A 21455-nucleotide genomic window follows, 5' to 3' on the forward strand; every position below is an offset into this window, starting at 1 on the left:
CTTTATGTGGCTGTTTTGTCATCTAGCGCGGCTTATACAGCAGAGTAAGGCTGTGTTTAAAGGGGTGGTTGATTAAGATTTGACTTTTCTAACTTTAGTTAGTGTGTAATGTTGCTGTTTGAGCATAAACAACATCTGCAAAGTTACAACGCTCAAAGTTCAAAGCAAAGGGAGATATTTGCTTTTAAAGAAATCGCTTTTTAAGGACTACAACAAACGGCTGGTAGAGACTACACCACATTCCTCCCGGGTTAGTGACATCACCAACCCTAAAATTTACATAAACCCCGCCCCCGGGAACATGATTTATAGATTATCATGACAGAATATGCTAATCAATGACTAGAAGATAACTACACATCAGCTACATAAATTCATCAACTAACCATTCAGAAATGTTGTCTACATGTTGTCACTTCTTCTTGAGTCTCTCCATCATTGTCTGAATCCGGTTTGAACATAAAAGGCTAAAAGTTTCAGAAATTTTCAGTGCATGTGTGTGTGAGTGCAAGCTGTTGTAGCTCCGCCCCCTGTGCCGGGAGCAGCAGCTCATTTGCATTTAAAGGGACAGACACAAAACAGTGCGTTTTTGCTCACCCTCAAAAAGTGACAATTTTAACATGCTATATAAAAATATCTGTGGGGTATTTTGAGCTAAAACTTCACATACACACTCTGGGGACATCAGAGACTTATTTTACATCTTGTGAAAAGGGCATTATACCACCCCTTTAAGACCTGAGCTCCAAATGACGTAATTGGCAATGACTGTTTCTGGGATACTTTGGCTTAATTTTTCTACTGTGGAAGGATTTTTTTTTTTTTTTTTTACAGTGTATCATGGGTAGTGCTAAAAATTTGCCCGCCTTTGCACCATCTCCAACATCCACATACGATTGCCGTGCAACTTTCAAATTGATCATGAAACAACTGTTATGGGCAGCGTTTCTTAATAGCACCATAGGTTGATCGTCGACACCATTAGTGCCTGGTCTGATTGGTTGTCAATGTTTTTTATCGTTCATTTGCTAGAAAATTAGGTTTGAATAAGCTATAGCGATAACAAAACAGAAAATGCTTTCAGAGTGATTTTTTCAGATGATTAAAACATTTTCAGCCAATCAGAATCCACTCGACTTTAAAGAGCTTGAGCATTTAAAACAGCAGATGACAAAGCTGCAGTGCATGCTTATAATATACAGAACATTATTGTACGTTAGTGTGGAAATCAATACAGTTATCATTATTGGAAAAACTGGCCTTTTAAGAGTAGCATGTTATTCCAAACTCATTCAAGTCATTGAAACATTCACTCAACTGATTTATTCAGCAACACCACTACTAAAAGAGTAAATAACTGACAATATTCTGTCTAAAACGTAAACAAACTTCTTGTATATTGAGCTGCAATGAGACATGTCTGATTCAAACTGGTGTTTATTTGCAGTACATGTACAATTGGTATCATAAGATCCCAGTGCATTCTTTGTAGTAGTGCACTTCTCATTGTCTGTATGCTGTTCAGTGCACACAGAGTTAGCAATTTAATAATTGTTGGGCTGGCGTTGCTAGCAAATATTACACGCCAGCACCAAATCTTAACATATTGGTAATTCAAGATATTTTACAGATGTTTTTGAATTGAACTTACCAGGTTGATCAAAGTCCTGTGGCTAAACATGAAACCTTGCTAACATCAGCCACAGAATTTAGTTTTTGGTAAGACAGGTTATGTAACATTGACGAAAAAAGCCACAAAAAAAAAAATATATCCAGATTTAAAAAGACAAAAAAAAAAAAAAAAGTGTTTATCGGACAGTACCAAACATATCTCTACCTCTGGGTACATATTTAAAACTAATAAGTCTAGATCTACTGATTACAACTGGCATGACAGCAGTGGGTATTGCACATCAACTGTAAAAAAATGAGTACAAAGAAAATTAAACAAAAAGATCAAATTTACATTTCAGTTCTTTTACTTCTAGGTGAAGTATACATAATGTACAAAACTATACGTTGCCTACTATTGACAATAGTTCACTTTAGAAATAAATAAATAATGAAATCTGTATTAACATTTTACGGGCAACTACGTCAAAAAAAAAAAAAAAAAACCTAGAAATTTAGAGTGAGGTAGTTCATCAAAGCCTACTTTGATCTGAATTATAACATTTTTGACAGATGAAATAAAAGCAAATGCAATGAAAAATCTGAAGTTAAAATTCATTAGCCTAAAGACAGCAAAGAAAAATTAAGAGCACTTAAAATGAAAAATAAAAATAAAAAATGTCCGGGATGCAACTCAAATAAAAAGATCATTATGCAAACACAAACCTTCTGTTCCTACATCCTCTCAACTATCACCATACATACATGTCCATTCGATAGCATTGCCTCACGGGAAAATGTAGTTCCCATCCACAGCATTTGTTGCAATATCTTGCACATTTCCCTAAACAAAATAAAGCTGCAAACCATATATGCATACCAAAAATGTTCCAATTTGCTATTACTTTGATGAAAGACCTTGCTTGAGGAAACGTCCCTTTGCATTTTCTCAACATGCCCCAACCTTTCAATCTACATCACACACACATCCAAATACAATAGAAAAATAGACACTCCAACATGATATGAACAGTATTACTTTGAAAAACCTCACCCAAATTTCTTCCTCTTTCTAATCATTCAGGAATGAATGCTGGACTCAGGCACTTTCTCCATTTCGAAAACAAAATAAAAGCCCAATGATGAATGGCATTTCAAATCTTAGTGATGGATTTAGCATGTAGTCATAAGAGTCGTGTTGTATTCTTTACAGTAGGAGAGCAGAGTTTACACTACATACACTAATATCGATATAATTACATTCCAAAACATTACATAATCAAAGATTTTTTATAAAATGATCATGATGGGATTTTTTTAACGTTAGATTGCCAAGTCCACGAAAAGGGGTAGTTCCTTTATGATCTATTTTGAACCTCCAATCTAATGTTTCCATTCATTTAGCACTGATTGCTGCATCTAAAATGACATTTAAAAAAACTTTTTCTCATAGCCTAATAAATAAGATCACGTTGGTAAACGCAGTTTGATTGTAAAGACTAAAGAAATCAAAAGCGTTTCTTATGCAGGGACCAAATATCCCAATTTCGGTTTCATATCATATACTGAAGTGTTCAAACAAGAACTGTGTTGCGTTCCTTTTACAGGACTGTACAGCGCTGAAAGAAAGCTTAACGAAAGCTGTGGGTTTCGAGTAGAAATATGTACTAGATTACACACGGTGACGTTTGAAAACTCAAACGTGTTTTTACAGAGAGTAAATCTTGAGCACTGAAATTAGAAATTAGAAAGAGTAGCTTAAAGTGTGTTTTTGTAAAGCCAAACCAAATAAAACGTTCAACTAAACTTGTGTTTTAGGTACACAGGTCATATTGAAACCATCTTAGACCAGATGCATTTTATACACCACCGACTCCCAAACAGTAGTAACAGTGTGGAAACATTAATTTCTCCAGGAAATGGACGTGCCATTTAAAGAACCTCCACTAATTAGTGATTAAAAATGACGCTCAAAAAATAAAAACATCTCAAAAATATATTCACCATCCATCTTTACAAATAAACTCAAATCATTCCACGTCCAAATGGCAAGATGACGTAGCGCTAGCTTCGATCTGATGCAAAATTAAAGTACAGCAAATGAAAGCAATCAAAGTAATGCTGGTTTGGTGTAAAAGCTTTCAAGGTGCCCTCAAAAACTCTTACCTCCATTCTTACACTTTTTCGATTCAAAAGAACTTGTCAAGTTTTTAGAAAGAAAGGAGGACACGTTTCCGTTTGCCTGTTGAAGAGGGATGTTAGCGGGAACGGGATGAACGAGGATGGTCATCTACAGCAGCCCAGCGGTCCTGTGGTCTCCTGACTGCTGTCCGTGTCCGAGGTCACGGTGGGGTCGCTGGACATGGACGACGCGTCGTTTGTGGAGGAGGAGGACGTCGTCGAGGGCTCCTGGGAGTCGTTGCTCACTGCTGCACCTGTGCTATGAGGAACACAGCACAGTTTTATCAGACAGGTGGACGTGTGTGTAAACATCTTTACAGCATGATCGATTTACTTCACAAGCAAGAGTGTGAGAGATTTATGCTTTATACTAGTGTTGTCACGGTACCAAAATGTCAGTATTCGGTACCAACACCAGTGAAAATCCATGGTTCTCGGTACCAAAAGCTTAATTTAGATTAAATGTACATATATTAAAGTGTCCTGCATCCTCAATAAACAAGCTACAGTTAGTCCAAAATGCCGCCGCTAGAGTTCTTACTAGATCAAGAAAATATGATCATATAACACCGATTTTATCATCACTACATTGGTTACCTATAAAGTTCGGTATTAATTATAAGATATTGCTACTGACTTATAAAGCCCTAAACGGCTTAGCTGCAGTCTATTTAACCGATCTTCTATCGCCCTATAATCCATCGCGCTCTTTAAGATCACTAAATTCGAGGCTTTTGGTCATACCTAGGATATCCAGATCAACCAAAGGAGGGAGAGCATTTTCACATTTAGCTCCAAAACTCTGGAATAGCCTTCCGGATACTGTTCGTTGCTCAGACTCGCTCTCCCAGTTTAAAACTAGATTAAAGACGCATCTCTTCAGCCAGGCATTCATATAATACTTTTAATCTTACAGTTAAATCTGACCTCTAGTTCATAAACGCCAGAGGAGAACTGGCCCCCGACTGAGCCTGGGTTCTCCCAAGGTTTTTTTTTTTTCCTCCATTAGGTCACCTGATGGAGTTTTTTCGGTTCCTTGCCACTGTTGCCTTTGGTTTGCTCAGTTGGGGATATTTTGGGAATATTTAATTTAATTTTATCAATCAATAAATTTCACTAGAAACAAACCTTGTTGTATTATTTTAATTTAATACTGTGAAGCTGCTTTGATACAATCTGTATTGTGAAAAGCGCTATACAAATATACTTGACTTACTTACTTACTTACATGTATATCACCGTTACAAAGATATAAACTACTAAAAACACTTTACAATAAGATTCCATTTGTTAGATAACAATAGATAAAATGACCTAACAATAAACAATAGTTATATACTGTAGCAATTATTCTCCTAGGGGAGTCCTGCCCTCTGCCCGCATCCGGAGGAGACGTCAACATCTCATCTCAACAGGTCATGTGACAAAACCAACCAATCCGCTTCGGCCTTTCCGTAACAACATCGAAAGCTCGGCTGAACAGCTGATCATAGCTGTGCAGGGCGGCTTTTTATTTCTCATCTCCATATCTAGTAGTAAAGCTAATGCAAGGGCTAGATATCAATTCATTCTTTGCTGATACTTCCTCATCATCATGGAGAGCGCAGTTCGCACCGCTTTCTCCTCCTTTACACAAGCGCTTGCTCTCCCGTGGCGTCTGTTGTTGCTATGCAACCATGAACAGAGGCGCGCCTGGAAAAACGAGCGCGCTGCGTCACTTCTATTATGAGCGCGCATACATTTGAAATAACGAATCTGCACGCACAAAAAACGTTGTGAACGGCCCCTTATGGCAACGTGGCATTAGCCTAATCCAAAATACTTTCCTCCTTTCTTGTCGAGTGGATTCAGAGCCACCGCATTAGCAGCGCCACCGGTCACCATGTCTCAGTGTTTTTATGAAGAGGACACAACCATGCACCTTTTGGACAGCGCATCAAGAACCGGATTAACCCGGTACTTCGGTACCACCGGTACTTAAGAAAAGCTGGTACCGTAACGGGTTAATTTTTTTAGTACCGAAGTACCGGGTCTTTTGACAACACTACTTTATACATATTCTTAATATCTTACATAATGTTGCTTTTCAAGTAAATGTACAAAAGATGTTTACACATTTAATGGGGGAAAAAAACTGATAGATAAATTGTAAACTAAAAGGTTACATAGCCAAACATTTGAAATGTTTCAATTTACATCAGATTGTGTAAGATATTAAAGATATTAAAAGATATTAAAAATTTTTTTTTTTATAAGTTCATCTTTCTTTAGTGTGTAATGTTGCTGTTGCTGAAAAGTTATTCTCTATATCAGTGTCAGTGTTTCTGAACTCCAGAAACGCCTCCATTGTAGTCTTGAGTTTCTTCCGGGAACGAACACGTCACAATATTCCTCATTTAAATAATTCATACGCAGAGTAAAGGGGCGGGGCCTGGTTGAGTTAGTCAGTAGTGTGTTAAACTGGCGGTTATGGTAAAGGTCCCGCCCCATTTCCCAAACACACTCGAAGCGCTCGACCAATCACAACACACTGATCCAGCCAACCAATCAGAGCACAGTGTGCTTTTCAGAAGGAGGGGCTTCATAGAGACGGGAACTAAACAGAGCGTGACTGACAGACTGGGAAGAAAGGAGCAGCAGCAATGGAGAAAATGGGGGAAATAAGGTGTTTTTTGAACATTCCAGCATGATCTATTGACCTATTCTAGTACAGCCCAAATAATAATTGTAAACATAATACTTTCTTATCAAGATTTCAGTTAACGCATTTGTAAGTTCTTCTAATTCTAAACCTGCTTCGGAGCAAAGCTTCATAATCCAGGGTTAAAACGTACCTTAACCTGGGGTTAAAAACAATTAACCCAAGATTAACCACAGTGTGAAAAGCCTAATACAGAGTTCATTTCATAAATCAAGGAGGAAACTAACCTAGTGAGGCCGGCTGTCCTCGGATCACCCCGTTTTTCGTTCGCTCCTCCAAGTCCAGCACTTCCTTATATATCAGCTCTGATCAGGGAACAGATACAGAGGAGCAAGTGTTACACGATTTATTACAAATAATCTTATATTTCATGCGTCCATCAAGATCTAAATCAAAAGGCAAGATAATCATGAGTTTGTCATATCTTGAGACTAAAATTCAAGAATGACAACAACATATAAAAACAGTCAATAACTTTAAAAAACAAGCACCTTTCCACTCTTCTACTGTGTGTTCTCTCTCATCGAGCTGTTTATCCGTGATCGCCGGTGGCGGCTGAAACCAAGCAGAAAAATGTCAATCAGATACATCACGTCAAAGGATAGGAAATTATAATTAATGCGCTCGGGAGAGTTGGCTCCATCTGGACTCTGAAGTCAACGAGCACCTCGAAATAATGAGCACTGAAGCACTTACCGCTTCCACCTCTGACGGGTCGTACCACACGTTGATGTAGGGGTGCTGGAGGGCCTCGTCCACTGAGATTCGCTTCGACGCATCTATTACCAGCATTTTGGATAACAAGTCTCGGGCCTGGCTCGCTGAAAAATAATTGCATTTAAATCAGAAGCTGAATTGAGAGGTAACTCGCCATGGACAATCATGCTGATCTAGGATTACTGCAATTTGATGGGAGTTTAATGAAGGGAAAAACTAAATCCTGCGTCTTTAGAAGCCAAGCATAATCGTGAATTAAATGTTCCTTTAATTAAAGCAATAAGCTAGTGGGAGTCATGGATTACAGTACTTTTACAACGGTTGAAGACCCCATGCAATTTTTTGTGATAGTTTCCTTTCTTGACATATTTCCTTTTAATAGCACATTTTAATAGGCTCAAGCCTTTTTTATATACAGCCAATAGTTTATGGCTGTGAACTATGAAGAATACCCAAGTACGTAAATAATTTGTAATTGGTTTCGGTGGACACTTTTCTTATCTAGAAATGGCATCAACTAGTGCAAGAAAATCTGAAGCGAACTCTGAAGCACTTTTAATTTTCTTTTCTTGGATGGCTTATACTTGACTATTGGTCTACTGGTTTAATACGCATTTTAATTTATAATTATTTGTATTTGTTGTGTTGTTACTGTTGTTTTTAAACGTATTACTTATTCTTTATTGCATTTGTTTTAATGTTGTTTCATTTTATTCTGCTGGGGTCTTTTTTGTAAAGTGCTGTGAGAAAGCAACTTTTAAAGTCGCTTTACAAAATAAAGTTATTATAATTAATTATTTTAAAAATAAATTTAAAAAATGCACCTGCCACTTAAAAACCCAGTAGATTTGACTTTGCTACTCGCTATTGCTAGTCTGTGGCAGGTAGCATTTGTTTACTTCTATAAAACAACAATATAATAAAATGTACCATTTTCATTAAATAATTACAAGTACAAATTAAAACAATATTTGCAACAAATATAACACAATGGTCTAGCATCAGTCGCCTAACTCTTGGTAGTCTTATGATCGGTTGCACATTGAGTCAGAAGTTTGCATTTATCTGCTATTTGCATCTTTAAACATCCAATAATCCATTCAGTGTAACAGCACTATAAAACAATAAAAGGCTTTAGGCAGGCCTAAATATTGAAGAAGTATCCGTCACCTTTGAGTTTGTTGTGGTCAGAGTCTGCAGGGAAGAGCACGTCAGGGAAGAGCTTCTCAAAGCTGTATCCAGCGTAGCGAGGTCTGTTCTCCACATAAGTCCTCACAGACTGGTTCAGCTTCAGCATGAACTCCTGTGACGGTGTGCCCAGCTGCTCGATCACCTTGTTCCACTGGTCAATATCTTCACATTACATGCTAAGGAAAACTACTGATTGGAGGCACATCATCATGTCTCTCTCTTACCTGACTAAGATCTGGGTGACTTCCTTCAAAGTCACATACATAAACATAATTACTCAAAGTGAAACATTATAAGCAGTTAACCTCTTTATTATTTAAGAATGACTCTAGCACATTTCCTAATCCAGCGTGATGTGACAAGTCTCCACTGAAAGTCATAATGTTACATTAATATAATATATTGGGCCCTATTTTAACGATCTAAGCACATGGTCTAAAGTGCACAGCGCAAGTTCACTTAGGGCGTGTCGGAATCCACTTTTGCTAGTTTAACGACGGGAAAAATGGTCGGCGCTCCCGGCGCATGGTCTAAAAGGGTTGTCCCTATTCTCTTAATGAGTAATGGGTGTTTTGGGATTTACATGCATTAAACCAATCAGAGTCTCATCTCCCATTCCCTTTAAATGCCAGTTGCGCTCGCGCCATGGCAGATTCGCTATTTACATGACGGAATTTGATAGTGGGAATACCGAAGCCGTCTCCAGAGCGCAAACGGATCTGCTCGTGCGTGAGGTAAAAGTGCGCAAGCAGAACATCTACGGGACAAGCCACCATATCTTTATGTACACAATAATAATCTTTTACATTGTAATCGTTTTATTTTAAATATTTTGCATGTTTGTGTGCTGCTGTGTCCCTGTGTGTGTAATAAGCTGTGTGTAATAAGCAGAGTGTATGCGCGTTGTGGACCCGCCTATAGACGCACATTACTAACTCGCTCTTCAAATAGCAAAAAAAATATTGCGGCATTGACTTTAGACCAGGTTTCAGTTGGTCAATGGCTCAGTCTATTTCTGTTCTTCAAAATAGCAACGTGCCAACAATGCGCCTGAACACACCTTGTTTTCAGACCAGCACGCCCCATGGGCGCAAATGCATTTGCTATTTAAACAACGTGGCACAGGACGTGAAAATAAAAACTGCGTTGGGCTGAAACTAGCAAAAAACACTTGCGTCGCGCTGCATTTTGCTGGGTGTAAAATAGGGCCCATACTGTGTATATATATATGAATGAATGAGAAATTGAATCTTGATCTTCATTTCAACATTTCAATCCTTTTTGCACATCAATGAAAAAACACATATAAAGGGTAAAATAACAAAACAAACACTCAAAAACACTAACAATGGGACAGTAAAGACGACCAGGTAAGGATACGGTCTGTGCCAGGAAACAACACACTACCTCTGACCATTTCAGCCATGATGCATCCAACAGACCAGACATCAACTGAAAAATGAAATGACAACCAAATTAAACTGCCAAAAATCTTACAAATGAAATGGCATGATCAATGCCGATAAAAAAGAAAAACAAACGCACAAACACACACACACATATCAAACAAAGAACAGGGTGCACTGATGTGGATGCAACAGAGGTGACAGGACGGTGCATGCAAACATCTCAGTGTGCATCAGGCAGGATCACGAGCCAATCATCCCAAACAGATCAAGACATCCAAGTGGCCCTGCTCTTCACAAAACAAATGACTAGAGGCTGAACAAGGATACAGTCCCTCCCTGGAAAAAGGATTTTGTGCCGCACCATCTCTGCCATAATGCAGCCAACAGCCCAAATATCCACTACACGAGTGTAGCATAGAGGAAAGAGAGAAGACATAAGCAAAGCAAAAAGGGCAGCGCGACTGGTTGAGAATTTTCTGAGTTTGACCCACTGCCAATTTTTCCTCAGCGCTACCGACTAAGGACTAAAAGTCAGCATTTTCTGCCTTCAAATTGATCTGTTATTTTCGCACTGCAGTGAACCACTTTCACTTCCCAAGTTAGACTGGTGCTCAGTGACTAATGCGCAGCGCTACAGGCAAACCCATCCAGTGTGCTCGGGCATGCAGAAACTAGTTCAGCTGGACAAAAGAATCCCTCAAGGGCTTTTAATGTTAAATCACCACAGCCATTTGGTGAGATCAAGGTTGTTTTCAGCAGAATGATGTGAAGGGTGCTCTGGGGTCGACTGGGACCCTTTATGTGGGCATGCTGCAAACCAGTGACATCAGGTTAGCACTCACCATTGGCTTGGTAACCCATGCCCAGGATGACCTCGGGGGCACGATAGTAGCGCGTCACCACGTAAGGGGTCATGAGGAGGCCGGTGGCAGCCGTCCGGGCCAGGCCGAAGTCGAGGATCTTCAGCGTACAGTCGGATTTCACTACTATGTTACTAGGTTTCAGATCCTGGAAAGAGAAGAAGAGGTTAAGGGTCAGCAGAGTGGTTCACAGTCTCACAGGTAGGAATGAGCACTGCACAGTTCAGAAACTATGGCCCATTTTTTCCACTTTAGTTTTTAATAAATAAATAAAATCTGTAATGATTACATAAAATTTTAGTAATCAAAATTCACATCTGTTTAATTGAAAGCAAGAAAGGTATGGACTTTAACAATTTATTAAAAGCTTGAAAAACGCTATTAAAAGTTTTATTTTTTCCCAAATTCTGTTTTGTTTTTCCCAAATTCAGTGTTTCCCGATTTTAATTTTTTTATTTACATTTTAATAATCAAAAAGCATGTGTTATCAATTGAATTTTTTCTGAGATTCTGTGATTTAATACACATTTATCATTGTTTAGAAAAACAGTGGTAATCAAATAAAAGCATTAAAGGTGCCGTAGAATGGATTATTTTATTATTTTATAATGTTTCCTGGGGTGCCCTTATAATGTTAGTATGTTTTTTAGATCAAAATTTGTTATAATTTAGAAATAAAAGGCATATTTCCTAGCCTGATTTCATCCATTGATTTGAACACTCTGTTTGAAGGGGCGTGTCTGCTGTGAGACTTCAGAGTTGTTGCCCACTGCTGTGATTGGCTGACATGCTTGCATATGAAATATCTGGCATTACATGTAGAGCTATCTGGAAAACTTTTACTATTACAGCTTTTATACGTTTTTACTATTACAGCTATCGGGATTAACGAATCATGAGAAGTTTTTTAAGTATTTAGATCTATTCCCATCACATAAAAGGTTGCAGTGATGAGCATTGAGCAGATGACAGCCTGTTGATCGCGTGAATGAAGATCTTATCACTGCAACGCGATTTACTGATGCATAAACAGTGTTGAACGACTTTGAGAGAAAGATTATCTGTCTGAACTTGAACAATTACACATCAGAAATACACATAACCCACCGGTTCTCCAGAGGCTCGGATGAAGGAGCTAAAAAAATATTTTTGTGTTCATTTGTACATCCAAACACTGAGCAACTGCCATGCTTCGTTAGCTCGTTTGCAAGCCACGATGTCTCTCGAGGAAAAAACAATATCGCGCTGGATCTAGATAACACAGTGTAAATTATCGTTAATAAAATCACTACTTACCGCTTGCGGGAATATAACATTAGTTGAAATTGCCCCCTTCGTCAGTATGAAACGCTGAGAGAAGCCTGGCTGCTTGATATTGTTCCAGGTTAGAAAAACAGTCCGTGGTGAAATGGACAGAGCAACTAACAACTTCGAATTAAACTGTAGCGGTATCAGATTATAGATAGATCTGCCATTTTCCCTATGATCCTCCTCCTGCTTGTTTCTTCACCTGCAGAACTTCCGATGATTCGGCTGCGCAGTTCCGCCTGGCCTTGAACATGGGCTGGCATATGCAAATTTTTGGAGGCCTACATATTAATGATCCCAACTGTTGCGTCACAGTCGGTGTTATGTGGAGATTCGCCTGTTTTTCAGGGGTGTTTTTCAAAAACGAGATTTAAATAAGAAGGAGAAAACTATGGTGTTTGAGACTCACTGTATGTCATGTCCATGTACTGAACTCTTGTTATTTAACTATGCCAAGATAAATTCAATTTCACATTCTAGGGCACCTTTAAACATTAAAAATGAAATATTTTAAAATGTAAATCAAGTGAAAATCTGATTTTTAATTTTTTTTAAACATGAAAGAACAATCATGTGATATTCCTTAAAATATCATAATGCCCTAAGAAACAGATGGGGGTTGTAAAAGCATCACTCCCTACATCAAGTTTGTTATACATAATTGGCAGCCTTAATTAAATATCTTATTTTGGCCAAAATTCAAGGCATCATTACATAAATCTATTTTGAATAAGGCAATGCATCGAAACATAAATAGGGGGGAAATGTTGATTTTCTGCAGTTTTGTCGTCTGTCGCTTTAAATCAGTTTTCAAGGTAATTTGTGTTTATTAAGCCAAGGCTTAAGGCCCGTTCCCACCAAGGACGATAACTATAATGATGAAGATATAGTTTTTTTTTAAAAACGTTCAAAATATAAAAGAATAGAGTCCACACCACAACTGACCAAATTGCTTACAGAACTTTTTTTTTTTTCAGCTGATGAACGATAAAAGCTTTGACAGCCAATCAGAATCCATCCTGCTTTATAGAGCTCGAGCATTTAAAGGGTTACTTCAGGATTTAGCATTAAGCTTTGTATTAGTAGAAAACCTGTAGTATTTTCGAATTACCATGCTTTCCACCCTCATATCCCCCTGAGACAAGAGATTTATGTATTTTTTGTCTGGAAAAAATCCTCCGATGACGCAAAAATCGTCATTTTGCGTCATCGGAGGATTTTCTGGCCAGAGGCTAAAGACTACAGCCAGTAGATGGCGTTGTTCCGCATGTTTTCATCCCGCCCATAGGAGGTGGGATCTCACTCACAGAATGCACACAGTGTCAGCCGTCTTTCTTTGGAAGCTAAGCTAGCAGGCTCTTGTTCTGTGGAGAAAGCTGAATAGTAGGAGAAAGCTGAGTAAGTAACCACCCTCCTTTTCCCGGACTTGTCCGGCGGGCGAGATCGTTCAAAATGTACGGGATTCAGCTTTTGCGTTCTGCGGTCGCCATTCACTGTTTACATGCACACCTTTTGTTTCAATCTAACTGAATTCATTCCGATTGGTGAATCTGAATGTAGTGTTTACATGAACGCTAAACAAGTGATCGGTTGATGTGCGTTTTACCATTGCTAAGAAAAATTCCCGCTCCTCCGTGAGATATGCGAGACCCGGCGCGTCTCAGTAATCATGCCACCGGCCTCGCGCTGTTCTCCCGCGGCCGTCAGCCTCGTCCTGCTCGCCACCGTAAACATGATGAATGAATGGCGACTGTAGAACGCAAAAGCCGAATCCCGGACATTTTGGACGATCTCTAAATCCCTCTCAAACTCATCACGTAGGCTAGCTTTGTTGTTTTAAACTGCGCACTCTTACCGGTAGGCGTGGCCTCCTGAGACAGCGAAGCAAGTGCATTCTGGGAGTTGTTGTCTTTCATCCACATAAGCCAAAAATACATTTTCTGGCTTTTCTCAGTCTAGAAAGCTCCAAATTAAAAAATTTCTTCACATTTCTTCTACTTAAATGACCTATTTTAAATACACATTCATCTTCCCAGAGGTGAAGTATCCCTTTAAAGCGACAGACGACAAAACTGCAGAGCATTATTATACTGCTGGCATTAAAATGTGTGAAAACTCCTGTATTAGAGCATCAATTCATTAGTTTAGTAACATCATAAAATAAAACTCTATTGGCAACAACAACAACTGAGTTTTTGTGCTTTATGTGTGAAGAGCTTTTCCTGTGACACACATATGGGACCGTTACTGAAGCATTTCAAAGCCAGTAACCTATGGAGATGCAGCCTATGTAGAAAGAAGGCTTTGAAGTGTAAGAGTGTGAGTGTGAGAGTGTGTGAGTGTGTGAGTGTGTGTGTGTGTGTGTGTGTGTGTGTGTGTGTGTGTGTGTGTGTGTGTGTGTGGACATGTTTTTCTACACCGGTGGGGACTTAAACCTGAATGCACACAGACTCATGGGGACTCGTGTCACCGTGGGGACCTAAATTGAGGTCCCCATGGGTACAAAAGCTTATAAATCATACAGAATTAGTTTTTTTGAAAATGTAAAAATGCAGAATGTCTCCTGTGATGGGTAGGTTTAGGGATAGGGGCAGTGTAAGGGGATAGAATATACAGTTTGTACAGTATAAAAACCATTACGTCTATGGAGAGTCCTCACAAAGATAGTGCACCAGACATATGTGTGTGTGTGTGTGTGTGTGTGTGTGTGTGTGTGTGTGTGTGTGTGTGTGTGTGTGTGTGTGTGTGTGTGTGTGTGTGTGTGTGTGTGTGTACCCTGTGTATGATGCCGGCAGCATGTAGGTGTTTGATGCCGCAGAGCATCTGATAAAGCAGGTAAGAGAGTCTCTCGTGGTCCAGCTCCATCTGAATGACCTGGCACAGGTTTGCATCCATCAGCTCCATCACCAGATAACTGAGGACAGGAGACGAAGGAAAAGGAGTGAGGAACACAAAAATAAACAAGCATACATGCACATACTTGGGATTTATGTGGGTAACTAAGCTCTGACAAACATGACAAACATATGCATGCTACTGTGGTAAATGTAATAATCGCACAGACCGATTTTTTATATTACGTGCAACATATATGTGACCCTGGATCACAAAACCAGTCACATGTCGCACGGGCAATAGCCAACAATACGTTGTATGGGTCAAAATTATCGATTTTTCTTTTATGCCAAAAATCATTAAGATAATAAGTAAAGATCATGTTCCATGAAGATATTTTGTAAATTCCCTTCAGTAAATATATAAAACATTTATTTTTGTGAGTGAATGCAGCACAATCACGATTTTTTTGCACCCTCAGATTCCAGATTTACAAATAGTCGTATCGTATCTCGGCTAAATATTGTCATATCCTAACAAACCACACATCAATGGAAAGCTTATTTATTCAGCGTTCAGATGATACATCTCAATTTCAAATTGACCCATGTGACTGGTTTTGTGGTCTAGGGTCACATATATACACTCACCTAAAGGATTATTAGGAACACCATACTAATACTGTGTTTGACCCCCTTTCGCCTTCAGAACTGCCTTAATTCTACGTGGCATTGATTCAACAAGGTGCTGAAAGCATTCTTTAGAAATGCTGGCCCATATTGATAGGATAGCATCTTGCAGTTGATGGAGATTTGTGGGATGCACATCCAGGGCACGAAGCTCCCGTTCCACCACATCCCAAAGATGCTCTATTGGGTTGAGATCTGGTGACTGTGGGGGCCATTTTAGTACAGTGAACTCATTGTCATGTTCAAGAAACCAATTTGAAATGATTCGAGCTTTGTGACATGGTGCATTATCCTGCTGGAAGTAGCCATCAGAGGATGGGTACATGGTGGTCATAAAGGGATGGACATGGTCAGAAACAATGCTCAGGTAGGCCGTGGCATTTAAACGATGCCCAATTGGCACTAAGGGGCCTAAAGTGTGCCAAGAAAACATCCCCCACACCATTACACCACCACCACCAGCCTGCACAGTGGTAACAAGGCATGATGGATCCATGTTCTCATTCTGTTTACGCCAAATTCTGACTCTACCATCTGAATGTCTCAACAGAAATCGAGACTCATCAGACCAGGCAACATTTTTCCAGTCTTCAACTGTCCAATTTTGGTGAGCTCGTGCAAATTGTAGCCTCTTTTTCCTATTTGTAGTGGAGATGAGTGGTACCCGGTGGGGTCTTCTGCTGTTGTAGCCCATCCGCCTCAAGGTTGTGCGTGTTGTGGCTTCACAAATGCTTTGCTGCATACCTCGGTTGTAACGAGTGGTTATTTCAGTCAAAGTTGCTCTTCTATCAGCTTGAATCAGTCGGCCCATTCTCCTCTGACCTCTAGCATCAACAAGGCATTTTCGCCCACAGGACTGCCGCATACTGGATGTTTTTCCCTTTTCACACCATTCTTTGTAAACCATAGAAATGGTTGTGCGTGAAAATCCCAGTAACTGAGCAGATTTTGAAATACTCAGACCGGCCAGTCTGGCACCAACAACCATGCCACGCTCAAAATTGCTTAAATCACCTTTCTTTCCCATTCTGACATTCAATTTGGAGTTCAGGAGATTGTCTTGACCAGGACCACACCCCTAAATGCATTGAAGCAACTGCCATGTGATTGGTTGATTAGATAATTGCATTAATGAGAAATTGAACAGGTGTTCCTAATAATCCTTTAGGTGATTGTATGTCGCACTGTACTACAGCCCTGATCTTGTCACACAGTGAATTTGAATTAATCCAAGGCCAAACTTATATTACGCGTTATGCATTTTACAAGTCAAAAGGCATTTCAGTTCCATTCTAATTCACAGCAGAAAAGAAAACTTACACATCCTGGAATTCTTCAAGTGTCTTCTGTGGTGTGAACACATTTAACAAGCCAATTATCTGTGAAATGAAAGCACACTGCGTGAAAGACGTGCATGTGCTGTGAGGTTAACCTGGTTGGATTTGTCACATCTATGAGGATATCAAGTTCTTACTATCCAAACTATATCATTACAAAATTAACTTCAACATACACTAATACTCAAAACTTTGCGGATTTATTTTCTTAAATAAATTAATACTTTTATTCAGCAAGGATGCATTAAATTGATCTAAAGTGTCTGCAAACAAATTTATAATGTTACAAAAAACTCTGTGTAATAAATGTTTTTCCTTCTTTTCTGCTCTTTCTATTAAGAATCCTGAGAAAAAAGTATCACCATTTCCACAAAAATATGAAGCTGCACAACATGATAATAATAATAATAATGGTGTGTTTAATGAGCAGCAAATCAGCATATTTAGAATGATTTCTGAAGGATCATGTGACACTGAAGACTGGAGTAATGATGCTGAAAATTCAGCTTTGATCACAGAAATAAATTACATTTACATTAAAATATATATAAATAAATTGAAACAGAACGAAACATGTCTTACGTTTTTGTGGTTGACACATTTCATCAGAACCAGTTCTCTGTAGGCCCGTTTGGCATGGGTTTGGTTCTGAAAGGGTCGGCTAAGTTTCTTAATTGCAACATTTCGTTCAAGGACGTGGTCATATGCAGAGCTTTTAAAAAAAAATAAAAAAAATAATTCATTTAACACACTTTCTTTTATGAGCCATTTTTATGATAATCTGCTTCTTTCATATTTTACAGGCTAATAAATTCATTCAACTTACCAGACGATGCCTTGAGCTCCAGACCCGATTGGCCTTAGATTCTGATAGCGCTTCAAAACGGTGAATGTTGAATCTCCTACATCTATGCTGTAATACTCTTTCTCACGCTTATTCCTGTTCATGTTGAAAACCGTACTGACTGTTTCTTGGGCATTCAAGAAAAACTTCACCTTCAAAATCTGAAAAGACAAAAAGACAAAAAGAAATGAGTGAGTTGAACACCTTCATCTGGTCCTGGTCTGGATTGGTTGTGTGTTTACCATTGAAAAGAGAGAACAACATATTAACTTGGTTTGTGATCACAGAAACTTGACCTTCAAAGTTAGGGAAAATTCATAAAAGCAGCTGCATGTAACATACAGCACCATATAGAAGAGATTTAAGTATAATTGCAATTAATGTATTTTGCCATTAAACTTTCCAAAGTTTCTTTGTCATTAGACTAGTTTCATGATCTTTCACAATCTGTGAGTTTATAAGATTAAGACGCATGTAAGATCAAAATAATGTTATCGTTATCAGCCCGATAAGAAACTTTGGGCAATATGTAATGGATTTCCTTCACTTTAGATGTTCAACATGATGGTTTTGGATTGCTTGAGAAAAAAAAAAAGAAAAAGGAAATTACAGTTAAGTGTATAACATGCGCAGCGCAAGTCTGTCATATAGGCTACATAAAATCATAATCAGAACATCATTATAATTGTGTGTTTGGGACATGGCTATTAATAGTGAGATTTTTGTTTTTGTAATCAGGCTCTCAAAATTATATACAAATTTGGATTTAGATTTATCAGCCAATATATATATATCGGTTATCGGGTTTGACGATCGAAGAGGCGATACAGAAGAGACGCCTGCGGCGGATCGGGCACGTGTGCCAAGTGGACAGCGCCAGACCGCCATTCAAACTACTCTGGTGCCGACGACCACCAATGTGGAAGGAAGGTACACCGCTATGCGTCGAAGAAGACCTGGGGAAGCAAGTCGAAGACGACCTCAAAAACTGTCGTCTTACCCTTGCGGACGCCAAGACCCTATCCACCGACCATCAAGTTGTGAAAGAAGCCGAGAGTCATGAAGAAAAAGAGAGAAGAATATGATTAACATGATGAAATACATGCTTTATTTTTAACTAGATGAAAGAAATCCAGAGCAAAGGCATAAATATCAAGATAAATATTGAATATCATCAAAATGGTGCAAAATATCAATATATTTTATTCATGCACTGCCACGAAAGTCTATGCAAATACCGAAGCGCTGTGGAAAGTGGGTGACGAATCTGACCTAAGAAGCATCAGCTTAACGCATCGTCAGCGTTATAGTGACTTGAAGCAGAAATACATATTTAAACAGGTACACTATTCAGGGAACTGTGCAAACAAATTACCCAGGCTGAGACAGTCATTACTCAAATTTAGCATATTATGCTGAGGATTGCAGTGACTTACCCTCTTTACATCGGTATACAGGACAGCCTGTACATGTGATTTTCTGTTCACATGGTGCATTTTTTTCCACTCAAGGCATATATCAAGGATCCCTAACATGACATTACACGTGTTTGGCAAATGCTTTAAGGAATCAGAAGAGCAGGATGGTTTATTTGACCCTAAAAGCATTATACAGTACAGAATAGAAGACAGTGAAAACTAGGGCTGCAACTAATGATCGTTTTAATAATCGATTATCTGTTGGTTATTTATTTCCACGATTAATCAAAACGTTTTTTTTTATTTTTTTTTATAATAAATGTTACTCCACATCCTGAAAACAAATATAGTGAATGTATCTCTATCTGTGTCGGCTACGCTTTACACAAAAGGAAACATTACATTGTAAAACCAAAATTTGTCCACATTATTTAGTCTAAGTTAAAATCACTAAACATAAAAATGATAAAAAAAAGAAACATGAAAGCATAGACAAAATGTTAACTCGTATTAACTCTTACCAGCCTAACTTCTCCCAAAATAACTCATATTATTGGTGCGTTCAAGTCCTCCTGGGAAGTACGTATTTACAACGTCAGGTGCGTTCAAGGAACTTTCATCGGTGCAAGAAGATGGCACTGTACCTTCTCTAAATTAAATACAGCAATGATCTTAAACTCTACTACTTTTAATTAAAAAAAAAAAAATATGGGGTGTTTTGCTTTTTTTAAGCTTTTAATCAATTTATGAGGCCACTGTAAACTTTATTTTTTACACATATTACAATCCTATTGTAATTCAATTAGCTTATTTTGCTGTAAATAAAAAAGCTGACAGTGTCACTGCTAAATACCTTCAAGTATTGCTGTATTCCGACATGTTTCTCACTGACGCGCCTCCAATTTGTAAGCTCGGGGCTTAAAGAAAATCCCGAGCTTAGTTCTCACTCGTATTTCCCACTTTTTGGTGGCGTTCAACTCATAAATTCAATCTTTCCAAAATGACTTGAATGCACCATGTGTCCTCCGCTATATTTCAGATGCGCTTGCTTTGTCCATAGAAATGTGTTACTGTAGACTTAATTGATCAAACTCGTTGCTTATTTTCATTATTGATTATCATCAATTAGGCCTCATACTTGCAGCCCTAAATTGAACTAAATCTTATTTAAATCCATTAACACATTTCAGCACACTGTTCAATGGTGCATCAATACCTGAGGGATCAGGTTTCAATTGAAGTTTAATTCATACTTCAGATTTCAGAGACTGCATTCTTTAACATCAATGTGAATGGAAAGTGTCAATCATCTCCTAAAATAATATTGAGAACCGCACCCAAATGCCCTGAATTCAACATCTCACAACACCATCCATCCACCAACAAACAATGACCTCAATTTCTCTGATCTGGACTCCTCACACCTCCAGATGAGTCTTGCGTTGAAATCAAATCAAAATTGCTGTATGTATACTGTGAAAGACAATCTGTTCTGTACTATCAGAGCACAGCGAGTTATGCATGCTCACAAATGGCTGTCTCTCAAAACTCAACGAGCTTCATACATAAACAGCATTTTTGGGGCATTATAGGCATGATAAGAAAAAATGCTGTCAGCTCACTAGGTTTCGAGACACAGTATTCAATCTAGGATCTCAAACTTACACATCATGTCATTTGCAGAATGACAAATGGGTAGATTTACCATGTTTTAGTACCATAAAACACCATGTTTAAGACATTTGCGATGATATTTGATGAAAAGTACCATGTAAATATCATTGTATCCAGTACCATGGAGCATATATGTATAAGACTTAGTATTACTACCATCACTGTACCACGGAATCAGTCCATGTGCCATGTCGATATGTAAAACACATTATTGTAAAGCACAATAATCCTCAATGAGTGAAATAACGCGCTAAGATATTATTCTCCCAATTGACTAGCTTAAACTAGCGAGTCAACGGTGTTTACTGTGGTGTTTTACAGCAGCAATTCAGGGTTACCCTCCCCCACAACCCACCTTAAAAACATCAGCGGTAAAACTGCCAGTGTTTACTCACCCTCTTAAAAGATATGCAGACGATTCAAGAGATGGTTCATAAAAGGACAAGCGTCTTCTTCACACAGAGCACTGCAGTTCGTTGTATTCGTCTTGTTTTCCACTTGAAGACACAAGCTCTGCGATCACTGTGCTTCCGTCCACTGGCAGGCCTTGAGCTGCGGACACTTGCGTACTACGTCACCGTAACTCTGCGTGAATGTGACGTGCGCAGTTTCTGCGTTCTTCCCGACGTCATCGATCGAGGTCGTGCGATGACGTCGCGTTTCTTGTGTACTACTGACTG

The 21455-nt window shown here is 38.7% G+C and overlaps 1 protein-coding gene across 5 annotated transcripts; it reads right to left on the minus strand.

Annotated features, from left to right (window-relative positions):
• Positions 1-837: 837 nt before the first annotated feature.
• Positions 838-21351, minus strand: mapk8b (mitogen-activated protein kinase 8b). Of its 5 annotated transcripts, none has more exons than XM_079852008.1 (12): positions 21171-21351; positions 17666-17844; positions 17422-17551; positions 16823-16881; positions 14754-14892; positions 10653-10818; positions 9782-9853; positions 8381-8563; positions 7190-7314; positions 6985-7048; positions 6721-6798; positions 838-4046 (listed from the first exon to the last, which is right to left on the minus strand). In XM_079852008.1, exons 2-12 carry the CDS (start codon positions 17785-17787, stop codon positions 3898-3900), a joined length of 1287 nt encoding a protein of 428 aa, XP_079708134.1. In that variant the 5' UTR covers positions 17788-17844; positions 21171-21351; the 3' UTR covers positions 838-3897. The 5 variants fall into 5 exon arrangements, 4 of the variants coding, with proteins under 4 accessions (XP_079708134.1, XP_079708135.1, XP_079708136.1 ...); XM_079852009.1 differs by lacking the exon at positions 9782-9853 and adding an exon at positions 10138-10209; XM_079852010.1 differs by having other exon boundaries at positions 1421-4051.
• Between the last annotated feature and the right edge of the window lie 104 nt (positions 21352-21455).

This window comes from Squalius cephalus (genome assembly GCF_949319135.1).
Source record: "Squalius cephalus genome assembly, chromosome: 19".
NCBI lineage: Eukaryota > Metazoa > Chordata > Actinopteri > Cypriniformes > Leuciscidae > Squalius > Squalius cephalus.

Excerpts from the sequence above, each read along its gene's own strand:
- mapk8b (XM_079852008.1), bottom strand. The coding sequence starts at position 17,787 with ATGAACAGGAATAAGCGTGAGAAAGAGTATTACAGCATAGATGTAGGA. Across the intron at positions 17,552-17,665 it reads GGAGCTCAAGGCATCGTCTG|CTCTGCATATGACCACGTCC; the intron begins GTAAGTTGAATG and ends TTTTTTTAAAAG. Across the intron at positions 9,854-10,652 it reads CATGGGTTACCAAGCCAATG|TTGATGTCTGGTCTGTTGGA; the intron begins GTGAGTGCTAAC and ends TTCATTTTTCAG.